The sequence below is a fragment of the Aotus nancymaae genome, unplaced genomic scaffold, assembly GCF_030222135.1.
Source record: "Aotus nancymaae isolate 86718 unplaced genomic scaffold, 86718_ANA_hifiasm-v0.15.2.pri h1tg000014l, whole genome shotgun sequence".
In the NCBI taxonomy this organism is placed as follows: domain Eukaryota; kingdom Metazoa; phylum Chordata; class Mammalia; order Primates; family Aotidae; genus Aotus; species Aotus nancymaae.
The window spans coordinates 87,596,440-87,616,613 of NW_026988425.1; the positions used below are offsets into that span (position 1 = coordinate 87,596,440).

The 20,174-nt window shown below is 36.1% G+C and overlaps 1 protein-coding gene across 1 annotated transcript in view; it reads left to right on the plus strand.

Moving 5' to 3' along the window:
• The window catches only part of FAM81B (family with sequence similarity 81 member B), a 66,549-nt gene that overhangs the window by 32,546 nt on the left and 13,829 nt on the right, over positions 1–20,174 (plus strand). The window contains exons 5-7 of the mRNA XM_064376161.1: positions 4,184–4,302; positions 12,327–12,456; positions 19,130–19,236. Coding sequence (XP_064232231.1) covers positions 4,184–4,302; positions 12,327–12,456; positions 19,130–19,236 — 356 coding nt within the window. The remainder of the gene's footprint in view (positions 1–4,183; positions 4,303–12,326; positions 12,457–19,129; positions 19,237–20,174) is intronic.

A 20,174-nucleotide genomic window follows, 5' to 3' on the forward strand; every position in this document is an offset into this window, starting at 1 on the left:
CCATGCTGTTTTGATTACTGTAGCCTTGTAGTATAGTTTGAAGTGAGGTAACATGATGCCTCCAGCTTTGTTCTTTTTCCTTAGGATTGTCTTGGCTATGTGGGGTCTCTTGTGATTCCATATGAAGTTTAAAGTGGTTTTTTCCAGTTCTGTGAAGAAGGTTATTGGTAGCTTGATGGGGATAGCATTGAATCTATAGATTACTTTGGGCAGTATGGCCATTTTCACAATATTGATTCTTCCTAACCATGAGCATGGAATGTTTCTCCATCTGTTTGTGTCCTCTCTTATTTCGTTGAGCAGTGGTTTGTAGTTCTCCTTGAAAAGGTCCTTTACATCCTTTGTTAGTTGTATTCCTAGGTATTTTATTCTCTTTGTAGCAATTGTGAATGAGTGTTCACTCTTGATTTGGTTCTCTGTCTGTTATTGGTATATAGGAATGCTAGTGATTTTTGCACATTGATTTTGTATCCTGAGACTTTGCTGAAGTTGCTTCTCAGTTTGAGAAGATTTTGGGCTGAGATGATGGGGTCTTCTAGATATACAATCATGTCATCTGCAAATAGAGACAATTTGACTTCCTCCTTTCCTAATCGAATACACTTTCTTTTTCTTGCCTGATTGCTGTGGCTAGAACTTCCAATACTATGTTGAATAGGAGTGGTGAGAAAGGGCATCCTTGTCTACTGCCTGATTTCAAAGGGAATTCTTCCAGCTTTTGCCCATTCAGTATGATATTGGCTGTAGGTTTGTCATATATAGCTTTTATCATTTTATAATATCTTCCATCAATACCTAGTTTATTGAGAGTTTTTAGCATGAAGGGCTGTTGAATTTTATCGAAGGCCTTCTCTGCATCTATTGAAATAATCATGCGGTTTTTGTCTTTGGTTCCGTTTATGTGATGGATTACATTTATGGATTTGCATATGTTGAACCAGCCTTGCATCCCCGGGATGAAGCCTACTTGGTCGTGATGGATAAACTTCTTGATGTGCTGTTGCAATCTGTTTGCCAGTATTTTATTGAAGATTTTTGCATCGATATTCATCATGGATATTGGCCTGAAGTTTTCTTTTTTAGTTGAGTCTCTGCCTGGTTTTGGTATCAGAATGATGTTGGTCTCATAAAATGAGTTAGGGAGGATTCCCTCCTTTTGTATTGTTTGATACAGTTTCAGAATGAATGGAACCAGCTCCTCTTTGTACGTCTGGTAGAATTCGGCTGTGAACCCGTCTGGACCTGGACTTTTTTTGGTTGGTAGGCTATTGATTGCTGCCTCCACTTCAGCCCTTGTTATTGGTCTATTCAGGGTTTCAGCTTCCTCCTGGTTTAGTTTTGGTAGAGTACAAGTGTCTAGGAATTTATCCATTTCTTCCTGCTTTACTGGTTTATGTGGGTAGAGCTGTTTGTGGTAATCTCTGATGGTAGTTTGTATTTCTGTGGGATCAGTGGTGATATCCCCTTTATCGTTTTTTATTGCATCTATTTGATTCTTCTCCCTTTTCTTTTTTATTAATCTGGCTAGCAGTCTGCCTATTTTGTTGATCTTTTCAAAAAACCAGCTCCTGGATTTATTGATTTTTTGAAGGGCTTTTTGTGTCTCTATCTCCTTCAGTTCTGCTCTGATTTAGTTATCTCTTGTTTTCTGCTAGCTTTTGAGTTTTTTTTTTTTTTTTATCTTGCTCCTCTAGTTCTTTCAATTTTGATGATAGAGTGTCCATTTTAGATCTTTCCTCTCTTCTCTGGTGGGCATTTATTGCTATAAATTTCCCTCTCGATACTGCTTTAAAGGTGTCCCAGAGATTCTGGTAAGTTGTGTCTTAATTCTGGTTGGTTTCAAAGAACATCTTTATTTCTGCCTTCATTTCATTGTTTATCCAGTCAACATTCAGAAGCAAGTTGTTCAGTTTCCAAGTGGTTGTGTGGGTTTGAGTGTGTTTCTTGATCCTGAGTTCTAGTGTGATTGCGCTGTGGTCTGATAGACTGTTTGTTATGATTTCTGTTCTTTTGCATTTGCTGAGGAGTGATTTGCTTCCAATGATGTGGTCAATTTTAGAGTAAGTGCAATGTGGTGCTGAGAAGAATGTATATTCTGTGGATTTGGGGTGGAGCGTTCTGTATACGTCTATTAGATCCGCTTGGTCCAGCTCTGTATTCAAGTCCTGGATATCCTTGTTAATTTTCTGTCTCGTTGATCTGTCTAATATTGACAGTGGAGTATTGAAGTCTCCCACTATTATTGTGTGGGAGTCTAAATCTCATTTTAGGTCGTTAAGAACTTGCTTTATGTATCTGGGTGCTCCTGTGTTGGGGGCGTATATATTTAGGATAGTTAGCTCTTCCTGTTGGATTGATCCTTTTACCATTACGTAATGTCCTTCTTTGTCTCTTTTGATCTTTGTTGGTTTGAAGTCCATTTTATCAGAGACTAGGATTGCAGCCCCTGCTTTTTTTGGTTCTCCATTTGCTTGGTAAATCTTCCATCCCTTTATTTTGAGTCTATGTGTGTCTTTGTATGTGAGATGGGTTTCTTGAATACAGCACACCAATGGGTTCTGACTTTTTATCCAGTTTGCCAGTCTGTGTCTTTTGATTGGGGCATTTAGGCTGTTTACATTCAAAGTTAATATTGTTATGTATGAATTTGATCCTGCCATTTTGTTACTGGCTGGTTTTCTTTCTCATTAGTTGACTCATTTTCTTCATTGCATTTTTGGTCTTTGCCAACTGGTTTGCTTTTGCAGTGACTAGTACTTATTCCTTTTGATGCTTAGTGTTTCTTTCAGGAGCTCTTGTAGGGCAGGTCTGGTGGTGACAAAATCTCTCAATAATTGCTTGTCCATAAAAGATTTTATTTCTCCTTCACTTAATGAAGCTTAGTTTGGCTGGATGTGAGATTCTGGGTTGAAAGTTCTTTTTTTTAAGGATGTTGAATATTGGCCCCCACTCTCTTCTGGCTTGTAGAGTTTCTGTCAAGAGATCTGCTGTGACTCTGATTGGCTTCCCTCTGTGGGTGACCTGACCTTTCTCTCTGGCTGCCCTTAGCATTTTTTCTTTCATTTCGACCCTGGTGAATCTGACGATCATGTGCCTTGGGGTTGCTCTTCTTGAGGAATATCTTTGTGGAGTTCTCTATATTTCTTGAATTTGAAATTTGGACTGCCTTGTTAGGCTTGGGAAGTTCTGGATAATATCCTGGAGTGTGTTTTCCAGCTTGAATTCATTCTACCCGTCATATTCAGATACACAGATCAAGCGTAGATTAGGATTTTTCACATAATCCCATATTTCTTGGTGGCTTTGTTCATTTCTTTTCACTCTTTTTTCTCTTGTATTGTCTTCTCTTTTATTTCAATGAGTTGATCTTCAATCTCTGATATCCTTTCTTCTGCTTGATCGATTTGGCTATTAAAACTTGTGTTTACAGGCTGGGCATGGTGGCTCATGCCTGTAATCCCAGCACTTTGGGAGGCCAAGGCGGGTGGATCACGAGGTTATGAGATCGAGACCATCCTGGTCAACATGGTGAAACCCGGTCTCTACTAAAAATACAAAAAATTAGCTGGGCACAGTGGCACGTGCCTGTAATCCCAGCTACTCAGGAGGCTGAGGCAGGAGAATTGCCTGAACCCAGGAGGCGGAGGTTGCGGTGAGCCGAGATCATGCCATTGCACTCTGGCCTGGGTAACAAGAGTGAAACTCCATCTCAAAAAAACAAAAACAAAAACAAAAACAAACTTGTGTTTACTTCACATAGTTCTTGTGCTGTGTTCTTCAACTCCATTAAGTCGTTTATGTTCTTCTCTAAACTGGTTATTCATGACCATATCAACACAATAAATATGCTCTGTTTGGCCCATATAGTGTTTATAAAAGATCTTGAATAATATGCCAATATTGTTAATTTGTGCAATTTCATATAAAATCTGGATTTCTAGCTTTCTTTAAAACACTATTGAGACATCTTTCCCACCTGGCAATAATCAGCTAGAATCAAACCCCTGCAGCTTCCCTCAGATAAATTAGCAGTGATGACTTCTCTCTGAGATAGGACTCTCTCATTCATTTACACCATCAGCCTAACTACAAAATGCATTCAATTAGGTAACCCCTGCTTTAAATGATGTTTCCTTATCATGTGTGATGGAAAATTAATGGGATATTTAATTCAAAATCATAGATTTTAGAAGACCAAATAAGAGCTCGAGATCAGGCGGCCACAGGAGCTAATTTTGCAGCACAGGAGATAAACCTCAAACACCTACAAGGAGTTGGAGATCTTCGAGGAAGAGTAGCCAGGTGAGAAGAAGCCTATTGACTAATGTTTAACAGTCAATTCTTGGCCAGTGAATTCTCATTCCCAAACAAGTTCCATGTTGTAGACAAAAGATATTGTCTACACATTAAGCTAAACTAATGAGATGGCAATTGAGAAAGTGTACCATAGAACTTCGAATGCCTCATGCTACCTGTGAGATTCAAAGTTTCTATAAAGACCCCTTACACAGCTTGGTTCCAATGGAAGTGACCAGAGTTCTGTCTTTACAGCCTCAACTGTGCAAATACCAACATCCATACATAGATACACCTTCACAACCATGTACAAAATCCCCATATGTGTCAAATGCTAATGAGTAAAACATTGAAAATATACAAGAATTATATTTTAATTGAGTCTAACAAAAGGGATTTACTGCCTAATGATAAAGTTCTGAATAGCTCTTTTGTACAAGATTTATAAATCAAAAGAATTAACGGTGTGCAGTTTGGCAAATATGTTTAGGTATTGAGAATGGCAGGACCACTCTGGCAGACACATCAAAGATGACTTGTGAACGGCTGACTGTGGACACCTTTCCCTCTCTACATCTTCTGCTAGTACTTCATTCCTCTCTCCTGTAACACTCGCATCTCCATCTGGTTGATCCACTTGGACGTGCTCGTGACCAAATAAGAATTAGATAATTACTACCTAAGACAAAGTTCTACTAGGGTATTTACCCATTTGATTTGACAAAAATGTATTAAGCACTCATCTTATGCCAGGTATGTGTTAGAATTCATCAACGTGGTCTCCTTCCTATAGTTGTTCACAGTCTACCAGGGAAAACAAACCGTGTCAATAGCCAATGAAGTGACAGCTGTACTAAAAGTCTGGGATGCTATGGAAATATCCAAATCAGGCCCATGTGGAGGACTAGCTTCCCAGGGGAGATGACACTTGAGTTGAGATTTGAAGTGTTTATAACAGTTAACTAGACAAGGAAGGGTGAGAAAGACACCTTACCTGGAAGAATAGTATGTGCAAAAGAACTGAGGGAAGGATCACTGTGACATATTCATGGGCTACCTGTGAGAATGGCATTTTAGTTATGGTATTTTGCAGTAGGAATTTTGAGAAAGTTGGGAGATGAAGCCAGAGAAACAGTCCAGACCTGGAATACGAGGGGTCTTGTAGGTTAAGGTAGAGTTTGAACTTTATGTAGAAGGTTATAAATGACCATGGGGAGATTTTAAGTAAGGGAATGGCATATCATATTTTGTGACATTCTAGTTTTAGCTGAATTGCTAGGATACAAAAGAGGGCATGGAGATCAGAGGAAGGCTATTGCATCAATCCAGGTGAGAAGTAGCAGGGCCTAAACCAAGGCACTAGTCATAAAAGCCCAAAGGAGGGGACAGACGACACAGACACTAGGGAAACAGAATCTACAGGATCAGTGCATGAATAAACACGGAAGATGAATTAAGCAGGTGGAGGTCAAGGATAACAACCAAAGTTTCTGGGCTTGGAGACTGGTTGAATACTAATTTTATTCCACAGAGAAGGAAATTTGAAACGAAGAGCAGTTATAACAAGGAAGTGGAAAGAGAAACAGGGAGTAATAATGTGTTTGGCTTCCACCATGTTGTATATGAGAAGTCATCAGGCTATTAACTGGAATGGGCATGGAGTTCAAAGGGGAAGAAGGAAGGAGGTGTCAAGGATGCCCAGGTTTCTGGTTGGCCCACAACGTAAATGACTTAATGGCTTTGGGAAAGACTTTGTAGTTCTGGAGTGTGGCTTCATTCCTGTTAAAAATAAAAGATGCCCTCTAGGAAATAATACGTATGGTTGAAAAACTCTCATCAGAGAAAAAATAGCCATCGGCCAGTCCAGAGAATAAACAGGTGAATTTATATTGTATATAAATATATAAATAGAAAAAAAAAATATATATATATATATATATATAAATATATATTTCATTATTTAACATTTGATCAATACCAAAGAAGTTTTATAATATTTGGGTAAGTTATGAAACAAGATAAAACAAATACCAGCAAACCCACAACCCTATTTAGGTGTGCCAAGATTTTGCAAGAAGATAAAACCAAACATGGCTTCTTTGTTTGTTTCTTTTTTGAGACAGAGTCTTGCTCTGTCACCCTGGCTGGAGTGCAGTGGCGTAATCATGGCTCACTGCAACCTCTGCCTCCCGGATTCAGACAATTATCGTGCCTCAGCCTCCTGAGTAGCTGGGATTACTGGTGCATGCCACCATGCTTGGCTAGTTTCAAATATGTTTTAAATGAAATATAATTTGGTTCAATTTGGTGGTATGCTGATGACACTCCTACCAACTATTTCTTTCTTCAAACCACTTACAAACATATTATTTTACTTTTGTAAATCCTGTTTTATTTATAAGACAAAATAGCAAATGGATCTGAAAGAAACTAAGAGATCAATGAAATTACATCAAGAAGATGTGCAATTCTTTTTGCTCTTGTTGCTTTTTGCTTACCTTCCCCTTCAGTCATAAGCAGTGATTTCAGGACAAGGTCTTATTTTTCCTTGAAATGTCTCCCTTTTATGGAAAATTTCTGAAATCTATTTGGCAATCTGAGACAGAATTTGGCTAACAGCCATGAGACTTAAATTCACCCTCCCTCTCCTGTTTCTTTTCTGTGCTTTTGCCAGGCAAATGACTAATGGACAAGCTAAGGCAGATTGATTACTGTCTTTCCACATAGAGGGACCTCAATTCCAACAAGCATTTTGGCATAAGTAAAATTAAGTTGATTGTTTTAACATAATTGTTAGCAAACATTTTACTGCTTCATAAATCAAGCTCAATATTTAATAACTACAGTGAGATTTGAATTTTACACCTTATTTTCTACAGCAATACATTGCAGTTTAAAAGTAAGTGCTCCCAATGAGATGAGTTTCTCAAAGTTGCCAGCCTGCTTTTGACATCCTGTCCTTTGATAGACTAGTGTCAAGTGCAACAAAGGAAAAGATGAGCATGCAAAGGGCACCCATAGGGATGGATGTGACTTACAATCCGTAGCAGCAGTCAGAGGCCAACTCTCTAGCCTCATGTGGATCTTTAGGACTCCAGAACAAACCTACATGTGGGAGGGAAAAAAGGTAAATTTTTTAAATTTATGATTAAAAGCAAAATCATGTTCTTTAAAGAAACATAGGCTAGGCACAATGGCTCACACCTGTAATCACAGCACTCTGGGAGACCAAGGTGTGTGGATCACAAGGTCAGGAGTTCGAGAGCAGCTTGACCCACACAGTGAAACCCTCTCTACTAAAAAAAATACAAAAAAAACTAGCTGGGCATGGTGGCACATACCTGTAATCCCAGCTACTTAGGAGGCTGAGGCAGGAGAATTGCTTGAATATCAACTTTTGAAAATTTAAGAGGAGACATGCCTGGTTATATAGAGCAGAATAAAAACATTTTATTCCACTCTCTTACTTGAGACAATTCAATGTCAGTGAAAAATAAAAGAAGGAAAACAAAAACTCCAACTTATTAATATATTATGGAAGTTGCTGCAGCCACTAACCACAAACACAGCACACTTACCAAATATTGTGACATTTGGATTGATACAGTCCTTCTCAGATTTTAAACATAATAATTTCCCACTAGTCAACAGTCATAATTTTTGGAGACACTGGCAAAATGGAATAGAGCAGCATTACCTAGAGGCTCGGGTGGGTCATCAGAGAGGACATGATGTCCCCTTAGAGATTCAGGTCAGCAACACCGAACAGCTGGGAGGTATAGCCAAAGACGCAACCATGTTCTTTATCATTTCTGTCATCTAGAACCTCCCTCCTTGCCTACTTATACCTGAGAGAAACAGGCTGAGGAGGGAGAGAGATTTGATACTGCAAGCCTGAATAGAGGATGCAATCTACCTGCCACCAAACACACTCATTGATCCTCTCCAGGTGGCCAGAAACATTCAAATACGTAATAGTGATTGTTAGAATGCAGTCATGCATATGAATCACTTCCACTATCATCCCCAGATAAACAGAAGACAGATAGACGACAGATCGACAGATAATAGATAGATAAAAACATAGGCAAAAGACTAGCGAATGCATTTCATGAAGGAATTACCAGAAAAGTGTGGGAAGAGTTCAAACCGAAAGTTCGCCTGGTTTCAAAGAAATTAAGAATAAAAGAAAAAGAATTTTAATTTTTTTTAAAAAAAGGTTACTTGTGAACAGTCACATGTAATTTGGCCCTTCCAAAAGCCTCACTGAATCTACAGTAAAAAGATTTTCTCTTTAAAATATAAACCCATAAGGATAGGGGATATCAGCATAGAAGTCTTGGAACCTAGAAAGCAGATGGAAACATGAAAGCTGCCTTAGCAGAATTAAGGCCAATTTTAAAGTTGTAAGATAAGCTGAGAACAACCTGACTCTGTGCAACAGAAATCTCAAAAGGCTTCAGGCCCTTGCCTCTAGGGAGAGGAACAAAGAGAGGCAGTGAGAGGAAGGGTCAGAAACCACTGCAGTTTATGATTAGCTTTTTAGTTATTACTAACTTTCAAATTACAGGCATGTTTTACTTTGATAAAATAGATAATAATTTTTAAAATAAGGTATAAAAAGCTTTCCCTCAAAAGAGACTGTCAGATAACAAAAGGAGATAGATAATCTGGAATTGCTCATGGATAAAGTAAAAGAAAAAGTTAAGCTATTATGAAGATTAATATACTTTAGAAACTCCTAAAATAGAACAAATACAACCAAAATAACAAGCTATAAAAAGTAAAAACATAAGTAAACCACACCAAATGAAAATAGATACTTTTCAATATAAAAATGATCGTAGAAAAATTTTATGTGATAGACAAGGAAAACTCATCCAACATAGAACTAATACAAGGCCCTAAAGAAGAAACAGAAATTCTTCAAAAAAAAAAAAAAAAATCATGAATATAAGAGAAATCTTTCTTGAAATAGAGATTTGAGTCTATAGATTAAAAGCAAAAACTATGACCATGGAAAAAATTATATAAGAACAAGGAAATGAAGATATCCTGGTTGAAGTTGCTGAACAGCAAGGATAAAGACTCACAGAACATCCAGGTAGACAAAGCAAGTCTCATTAAAAAAAAGGAAAGAAATGTCATCACCTCAGACTTGTCCACCTCAACCAATGCCAGAAAAGAATGGATTGATTGTTCTAAAGGAAAGAAAAAAAATGTTATCTTAACTAAGTTACCTTTCAATTACAAGAGAAATTGGGCATTCTCAAGCACTCAAGAACTTGAGAACTCTACCACTCCTGAGCCCTGCTTTTAAAATCTGGATGACAAAATCTGGCCAACCATGGAATAAATCAAAATAAGGATTTTAGAAAAGAAATCATGATTTGAAAGGATTATCAATGAACATATAATGTATATATAGAATGAACATTAAATAACCATAGGCATTCTAGTGACAGAACACCATGCAAATGTTGTAAAATTTAACATTTTAAAATTAGCAAATTACATTTTAAAATGTTGAAGGCACAAGTATATAAATTTATTTATTTTCTCATTTTTTGGCATATGGTCAACAGACAATATCTAAAGTTAGTAATATCTAAAGTTGGTATTGAGATGGTAGTTGTGAAAAGTATAACAATTCCAATCTATAATAGCTTTTTATAGCTTCCTTTTTTTAGAGAAAAATCTCTCTCATAGTGAAGAAATACATATCTGAAATTCAACAATTTATTCATTTCTCACTAAGAAATTAACCTAAGAAGTTACCTTTTCCTAAGTTAAAGTAAAATTAAATGTAACATTTTAAAGTTGATGCATATAATATAATCCCAGTATTCTAAATTATGTTTCTTTCTTCCTATCTCTGTGTATATATACACACATATTTTAAGTATGTATGTATAATTATGAACAGAATGATAATCAAATATTAACAATGTTATTTTTAAGAGGGATTTGGAAAGATGTTAACTTTCCTCTTTGTTCTTTTAGGCATGAAATTTTTTTGTAATGATCATGTACTATTTTAACAGAAACAATAAAATCATTCTAAAGAAGGAGTAGGCAGAGGAACTCCTTTTGGAATATAAAGTGCAGCTTGGAAAAGCTGTGAATCAATCCTTGACTTCAACACGTGGGATTAAGCTGGTGGGTGGTTAGGGGAGGTGAGAATGAATAGGCGGTAACTCTCAAGATGAGTAAATAAATCGTAGCTGCTAATCTTGTGTGGGTGCTCCCCCCTGTGTCAGGCACTGGCTAAATGCTTTGCATGCATCACCTCCTTCCATTGCTAAATAACCTCGCAATGTAACACTATTTTGGACAGTCACTTAACAGTTTTGAAGGATGAGCCCTCCAGAAAACACTATTCGCATTGTCAACCCTGTGTTTCTGGCACCCCTGGAGTTGTATGGTAGACAAATTGTGCAACCATGGCATCATTACCCCTTTGTTTAAGATGAGGAAAACTGAAACTTGTAGGCGGTAAGAAGCTTGTCCCAGATCATAAACCTAGCAAGTAACAGAAGCAGGATGTAAAGTGTGGTCCATCTGACACCAGAAACCACATTTTTAACCAGTAGCCTCCATTGCACAGGCCCTGCTGTCCCTGAAGATGGGAAACAAGAGAAAGATGGAAGGGAGATGGCATGAAGTGGTGGTAGCAGCAGCCACTCCTGAGTAGTCTTTGGGGGTCTTAATATGGACTTACATCAGGACATTCTAATTAACCAACAATAGAGGTGCCATTCTGACAGTGATAGTTTGCATATGCAAAGGTGTAAAACGGCTTTTGACCAGTAATTTTGTGCATAACATTCTGCTCCCATTCTTGATCAGATTAATTCCTAAGTTTTTCTCCCAGCAGCCTCTTTACCCCCACCACAGTCAACTTTAAGGGTGTTGCTAAAGGAATACCTTCAGTATCCTTTTAAAGGAATGCTTAGGCAAAATTGCCACCTTGACTCACCTTTGCCTCAAATCTTTAGCACCAAAAACTATAAGGAAAAAAGATTCATTCTGGGACCCTAAAAATGTTGACGTCATGAAGCAAACAATATTTATAGCACTTCATATGATAATATGAAAATGTAGTTCCTAACATCATTTGATGACAGTCAAAAGTTATTTTATAAAATGACAAATATCAAAATGATCCCAGATAACTCAGATATACAAAAGATAGTCTTTCAGTGCTCTTCAACCTATCCTTCATGCATATGTGAAAGTGTACAGAAACTGACCACTAATACACTGAAATCTGCTGTCTCCCAAGAGAGGTCACGGTTGATGGTAGTGGGATGTGGTTCTGTGTGTTTTCTTCATACTGGGAAGATAGTTAATCTTCAGCTCACCTCACTAGCTCCTTCTGACCAGAATTCCTTCCCTTAATTATCACATGCAACTTTATGGACCAAAGCTTCATTCATATGTTAGTGTGAATTGGTTTTGTCCTAATATGACAATGCCTGACTGGGACCATTCAAGGAACAGGAGTTTTGTTTGAGGCTAAGAGGGTGAAAGATTGGAGAAGATGGATTGGAAGATTTTGGTTTGCCAGGACACCTTTTCTATCCAAAGTAGAATTGATAGTCTGGGGGCCAACAAAAGAGGATAAAGAGAAGAAAGTGGATTTAGAACGTGACATAAAATAGGAACATAATTTTGCCTAACCATAGGCAGCAGCCTGTATTTCCAAAATATTGAAGTTTGTTATAACTCCTAAGACTAAGTTAATATCAAGCTGAAAATGTTAACATTTCCCTCAATTTACCACAATAGGCCCATCTAAACTATTTCAATTTCTATTCTGCTTTGGGACAAGTCATTCAACCTGGTTTCTCTCTCATCAGAAAGAGAGGAGAAAAATGAAGGAGATTCCTGAATAAACTCATATCTACCAACTCATTCTTCAAATGACTTTAGAACTTCAGCCATCAAATGAATGTGCAGGTGTCTACTATAGTATTAAAAATGTTATAAAGGTATTGAACTCACCCCAATTTCCATCTTGCCATTAGATGTGATTCGAGCATTGTGAAGCTTTCTGGAGACATTCACTTCATCAGGCAAGAGTACCGGCAAATTGAGAAAGTCATTCAAGAATTCATGCCTGCCCTGGAAACTCTTTCCAAGAACTTGGACATGAAGGTAACTGAAAATAGATGGGACTCATATTTCGTGTTACTGCCAGAAGTAAGATCATCATACCTTATCAAAAGGCCCACCAGGTGCTAACTTTTTAAGAGAACTCTTCTTCCAAAGGGTTTAATTCTGACAGCTCACTCATATACACTGTGGGAACAGTCAATTCAATCAACAAATGTTTAATGTATGTCTGTTGTGTTCCAACACAGCCATCTACTCTAAGCATACATTGCTTGAGTCCACCATTGCTGTTATTTTTTTACTCTCTGGAAGTAGTAAAACTATTTTTACTCAAAGAGTATGGAACCAAAGAATATAAACAAAAGAATTTCCCATGGAAGCTATTATTATTAAAAGTCCAACATAAATGTGAATTGTTTATGTTACATCCCTGATTAAAACCCTGCAATAGGTTATATCTCTTATAAAATAACACGTAAGTTCTTCGGTTGGTCTGGATTTTAAAAGCCATCTCTACACTGGCCCCTGCTTCTTGACTCACTCTTTATACCCAGTGATACTGAGCTCCCTGTAGGTAGGTCTCTACTCACACCAAGATATTACACATCTTCCCCTAGTTCATGCTAGTTTTCTTCCTGAAGTGTCTCTTTTTCATCTTCCCAGTCAATGGTTTCACTAAAGTAGAGCCCAATGCAAAGTTTTCTGTGCTCCACTTTGTCACAAATCTTAGGACTTATTCAGGATTCTCCTTCATTTTTCTCTTTTCTTTCTAATGAGAGAGAAACCAGTTTGAATGTATTGACCCAAACCAGAGCAACAACTTGAAATAGTGTAGATGGGGATATTGTGGTAAATTGAGGGAAATTTTACATTTTCAGCTTGATATTAACTTAGTTATAGGAGTTATAACAAATTTGGGCAGAACAAAGTAGAAATCCTCCGGAAATTGGGAATATGAAAGTTGTTGTTTGATCATCTGTTGGTGGGAGCCTGTTAGTCCAGAGGAGGTATTACTGAGCACATAGTTTACTCCAGTCTCATCTCGCTCTCCTTATCTACCTCCTTTTCACCCATCTTAGTAGGCCCAATAATTTTTAAATTCTCTTTGTTTTTCAATGTGCTCAGTCATATCAACAACATATTATGGCAATTTTATCTCTGGTTTTCTGATTTAATTCTTCATCGCTTTTCTTAAAGTCTTGACCAGAAATTCCAGAACACTGTTAAATAAAAGTGGTCATAGAAGGCAGCGTCTCTGCTTCCTGATTATCCTGGAAATGTCTTTGCTGTTGGCAGCTGGCTATTGGTTTGAAATATTTTTTATTCGTGTTAAGGAAGTATCCAGTGATTCCTAACTAGTTTTTTTATAAGGATCAAATGTCTACTTTCATCAAATGCCTTTTAGATATCAACAAATATCTAGAACCACCATATTGGCTGTTTCTTGGTTTGGGGATTGGTGTGTTGTTTTTTGTTGACTTCTTTGGCCTTCTAATGTGTTAAGACATTTCCCAATACTGAAACATTCTTGCATTTCTGTAGTGAAAGCTATACAGTTATTGCATAATAATTCAATATTTAATTTGGCATCAGGATTCAAAAGTGATATTGGACTATAATTCCTTACTCTTTCTGTTTAATATATTTTTAAAGATAACACATACATGTAGCTCAAAAATCAAAACTACATAAGAAAATATAGAGAGAGAATTTTTATTCCCACCCCTTGACCATTCATCACATTTTTTGCATGATCCTCACAGGTAACTGTTTTTATTAGTCTATTGTGGATGCATTCAGTATGCCCTTTGCAGATATGAGCAAATGCAAATACATATTTTTATTCCCCCTTTATTGCACAAAAGATAGTGTGTGTGTGTGTATATATATATACACACACACACACACACACACACATATACATATATATATATATAGCTATGCCTTTAAAAAAAAAAACTAAACAAATATATCCTGAAGATCTTTCCATGTTGATACATAGAGACCTTCCCTATCCTTTTTTACAACTGTATGCTCTTCTTTTGTATGTAATAATTCATTTAACCACTCTTGCATAGATGGATATTTGGTTTCTTTTAAACGTTTTGCTCTTTCAAATGATGCTGCAATAAATAACCTTGCACATATGTCATTTTGTATGTGTATAGATATATCTATAGAATAAATATCCAGAAGTTGGATTCCTGGATCAAAAGGTACGTGTGTGTTGTTTTAAAAGATCTTGCCAAATTGCTTTCTAAACAGCTTTTACCTCATTGCACACCCACCAGCAATATGTAAAATGTCCTGTGTCTCCATTGCCTCACCAATGCAGTGTTCAACTTCTGAATTTTGCCATTCTTACAGGAAAAAGGCAGTATCTTTTTGTTTTAATTGGCCTTTTTTATTATGGAAGAAGTTGAGCATCTTTTCACATATTTAAGGGCCATTTGTATTTCTTTTTTGGTGAGCTATCTGTTCATGTCTTTTGCCTACTTCTCTATTGGGCTATTTTTCCTCTTTATCTCTAGGAGTTCTTTATATGTCAAGGAAATGAGCTGTTTTCTCTATGACATGAATTGCAAAGACATTTCCCAGTTTGTCATAGCTCTTTGATTTTGACATGCACAAATAGTTCTCTAGTTGTAGCTGAATTTATCAGTTCTTTTGTGGCTTCTGGAATTTCAAATCAGTTAGAAAGAGCTTCCCTACACAAAGTCTTGAAAGAATCATGGCTTTCTTGTTTATACATAAATCTTTGATCCATTTGTAGTTTTCCTAATATGTGTCTTAACTACTGTTTTAATTATTGAATCTTTATAGTATTTTTATATCTGCTAGGGCTAGTTCTTTCCATTACTTTCTTTTCTCAGTTTTCCTGGTAAAACTGGTTGGTTTTACCTATAATTTTAAAATCAAACTATCTTGTTTCAGTAAATAAAACAAATAAACTCTATTTTAATCTTTATTGAAATCATGTTAAATTTGTAAATAAATTTTAGAATTGATATAGTCATAATGCTGAGTGTTTTATCCAAGAACATAGTGTGCTTCCCATTTGTTTGAGTTTGCATTCATGTTCTTCAGGAGTATTTTCAAATACTGTAGACTGGGCATAATTTCTTATTAAATGTATTTTGAGATTTTGTAATCTTTTTCTTTTTAGTTTATTGTAACAGGGGCTGCAATATGCCTTCTAATTCATTGTTAGTTGTACATTATGAAGGTGATATTAATCTCATATTGCACAGTGAATTCTCTTGATTATAGTAATTTTTTAGTTTCCCTTCCTCTCTAGGAACACAATCATATGCTCTGTAAATGGTAATAGTTTTAGCTCATCTTTATTCATTTTCATATACATAATTTCTCTTTCTAATTGCTTTGACTAATAACCCAAACAATGTTAGATAGTAGTGTGGGAACGTGGACATCTGGTCTTGTTCCTAACTTTAACAGAACTGTCCTGTGTTCCCCTTATGATGGGGGAAGTAAGTTTCCCTGTTAAGCATGTTTAATACCCAACTATTCCTATATTTAAATATTTTTAGAAATAAAAAACAATTACTGAATTTTATATCTTTTTAGCATTTGTGGAATGATGTGTTCCCTCCTGTTATACTAGTATTATCATTTCCTGTTATTAAACTATCTGTGTGTTTTCTAAAATAAATTACACTGATTATGATGTGTTTTGTTGTGCTGCTGGATAATGTTGCTGACATTTTACTCAAGAATTTTGCAGTAGTGCTTATGAGTGAAATTAACCCATTTTATGTGCCATTGTTTTCAGATTTTGGAGTCACTGTTATGCAGACCTCAAAAATAATTTGAAAGATTTCATTCTTTTTCTATGTTCTGAAATAGTTTAGAGTATTATAAGTATACTTTAAAGATTTGGTAGTGTTGCTTCTGATGTATTATCTGAGCTTGATGATTTGAGGAGGAAAGAAGTAGTTGGATAGCTTTCATTTTTTATATTTTTTTGAGACAAAGTGTCTTTCTGTTGATTAGTCTGCTTAAACTTTCTCTCTCTTCAGGGGTTAACTTTAATAAACTACTTTTTCTTGGAAAAAAATATTTCTTTCAGATTTTGAATTTGCATAAAGTTATACAAAATGCTTTTAGGATGGTTTTAATTCTCTCTGCTTTTATTTATTCTATTATTTTGTATATTTGTGCTTTTTTTCCCCTTGATTAGTCTATGTGTGCCTTAATTAGTTGTATTACAATGAACCAATCCTTTTATATATATTTTTAGTTCTGCTTCTGTTATCTTTTTCAGCTCACCAATTTCACCATTTATCTTTATTCTTTTCTTTGCCTACAGTGCGTTTTGCTGTACATTTTGCAACTTTTTAAAAGAATATGTATTTGTATTTTTTTCGCTGACAAAAGCATTTATGGCTATGAATTTTTTCTGAGCATCTCCTTATTCTTTTTCCTTATATCCTCCAGAGTTTGACATGTAGTTTTCTCATTATTATTTCCTAGAAATTCTGCAATTGCGTGTCGTATTTTTCCTTAAATAGTTAAGAGCAGTTTATTAGTCTGTTCTTATGCTGCTAATAAAGACATACCCAAGACTGGATAATTTATTTAAAAAAAGAAATTTAATGGACTCACAATTCCACATGGCTGGTAAGACCTCACAGTTATGGTGGAAGGTGAAGCAGGAGCAAAGGCATGTTTTACATAATAGCAGGCAAGAGAAGTGCCTAGCAAAAGAGGGAAAAGTCCCATATAAAAACATCAGATCTCATGAGAACTCACTCACTATCATGAGAACAGCAGCATGGGGGGAAACTGCCCCATTGATTCAATTACCTCCCACAGGGTCCCTCCCACGACACATGGGGATAATGGGAATTACAAGTCAAGATGATATTTGGATGGGGAGACAGTCAAACCATATCAAGGAAGTTTCTTTCCCACCCTCTGAGTTAAGGACTTTTTGTTTTGTTATGCTGGTATTCATTTTTAGTTTCATCTCATTGTTAAGTAAAAATTTTCATGTATACAAGTTTTAGTTTTTGGAATATTTTGAGGGTTGTTTTTGGTGGCTGGATAGTCCATTTTTGTACACGTTCTAAAAGAAGGTGTATTCTGTATTCTTAGGGCAAAAAGTTTAATCAGCACCTATAGGGAATAATTTACTGGTTAAACCTTCTGATTCTTACTTGTTTTTTAGTCTACTGCTGTCTTGGATTGAGAGGTAAATTAAAGTCTCCTCTGGTTATCAGACTTCCATTTCACCTATAATTTTAGTTTTGAGAATGTTTCTACTGTTATTTGGCTTACAGATATTCACTACTCTTTTTTCATTCATAATTTTAATACTTAAGTTTTCTCTTTTCATGTGTAGAGTAGAACAAATTTTGTCTATTATCCTTTCAAAAAACAGTCCTTGGATTTATACATCAATCCCACACCTTTTTGTTTTTATTCATTTATTTTTAAAATATTGGTATGGTAGTTTTTCATTTTTGCCTTAACAAATTACCATAAACATAATAGTTTAAAACAACACAAATGCATTATCGCATGCTTTCTGTAGGTCAAAATTTGGGGGTCCTAGACTGGACCTCTACTCAGGGTCTCACAAGGCAGAAATTGAGGTGTCTGCAGAGTTGTGTTTCTTTAGGGAGGCTTTGGGGATGAATCCTATTCCAGGTTTATTCTAACTTTCGAATCCAGTTCCTTGCAGCTGTAGGACTGAGGTCCTTGCAGGCTGTCAGCAAGGAGGTCCAGAGGCTGCCTACCTTCCTCCTTGTATTTTCCATGCCTATTATTTTATTTCAAACATTTCCATCTTTAGCCTGTTTTAAGTGTATATTTCTCCTGCAAATAGCCATTCAAGTGCTATTGGTTGCCCATCCAACACCTACCCATTAAAATCCTTCCATTACTCCTGTTTCTTTCATAAGAACTCAGCTTTTATTAAATGCCCACTCTTCTCCATACGACCATCTATATTAGGAGCTGAATTCTGTTTGACCAAAGCCAATCATGTAGTTTCATTCTCCTTAGCAGGGACTAGTTGAGACATGATTATGGACTGCAATTCTGCATCTATTTTTTAATCCAGTTCTTTTACATAAAATAACTTTCTCAATGTTTCTGGCAATTTGGAAGGAATTCTAATCTTAAATTCTAAAACTGGAATTTGTTTTTTTCCTATCCTTAAATGCCCTAAGTCATTTCACTTGGGATTCACCTGTGCTCATGTCAGAATCTATCTGGAAATCTTGGGCCAGTCATGTGTGTTTTCCTCAGAGCCTGACTGTGCGTGTAAACGTTTATTCAATAAGTATTTGTTGAGCATTTACCATTGATCACCTAATGTGCACTGAGGATATGGTGGTAACAGCATACAGTATCTCGTATTGTAACTGGGGAAACAATAGAGAAGTAGAGATATAATCAGATTAACAGATTAATAAACAAACTAACGGAAATAGCATGTTTTTGTTATGTCATTACATGGCCTATGATCAAAAAGAATATTCCAGACAACAGAATGGAACAACTCCTATTATCCTTTCCTTGAGGATATTATAACTATAATACTCATTTGAACACAAGTCATTTTCAAGTGTAATCATGCTTTAGGTTCAAGTCTGTTTCCTGGCCCTTAAGGAATAAAGTATATTAATGTGAATGCTGGTGGTTTTGTTCATATACACAAAAAAAACCTCTCTTATACTTTCACTAGGTGATGCAGCTCTTAGGAAAGATAGAGACTGCCAGTTCTGAGCAAACTTCAAATTTAAAGATGGTCCAAGGGGATTATCGCCACGAAATGAACCTTTTGGAATTCAAGTAAGTGAATAGAAGATTTTTAATTCTGTTAAGTGCATTCCAAAGAGTTTTGCCTAATGAAAGCATTGGCATGAAATAAAAACCTATCCCAGGAATTTGAACCTGGCCAAGAAATAGAACAGTGAACTAATGCAGAGAATATTCTACACTAAAGTAACTTATATAATATTTATAATAAAAGAATTACGAAGATTAATCTTGTCATTGACTTTGCACAATATCTCAACTGAATTGAAACATTTTTATCCTTCCTGTGATTTTTACTTATTATAAATTGCATATTAAAATGTCTCAATGTAAAACACTATAGAAAATAATTTCATTCTCCAAGATTATCAAATATTTTTAAAAACAATTTTGATATGAAAGCTTTTCCTTTAAGATTCTTTCCATACTATGCAGCCATAAAGAAGGATGAGTTCATGTTCTTTGCAGGGACATGGATGAAGCTGGAAACCATCATTCTCAGCAAACTGACACAAAAACAGAAAACCAAACATCATATGTTCTCATTCATAAGTGGGTGTTGAACAATGAGAACACATGGACACAGGGAGGGGAACATCACACCTGTTGGGGGCTGGAGGGGTTAGGGGAGGGATAGCAGGGGATGGGAGATTGGGGAGGGATAACATTAGGAGAAATACATAATGTAGATGACGGGGGGATGGATGCAGCAAACCACCATGGCACGTATATACCTATGTAACAAACCTACACGATCTGCACGTGTACCCCAGAACTTAAAGTATAGTAATAATAATAATAAAAGAGTCTTTCTAAGATCCTCTATTTACTCCATTACATTATTTATTTTTAAGACTGGTCTCTACCCCATCTTAAACTGAATATTTTTTCCCCCACTCAATGGAGAAAGCAATGAAGGAGACAGAGCTCCACAAATGTTCAAATTACTAGCTTCCTTATGATCAAATCTC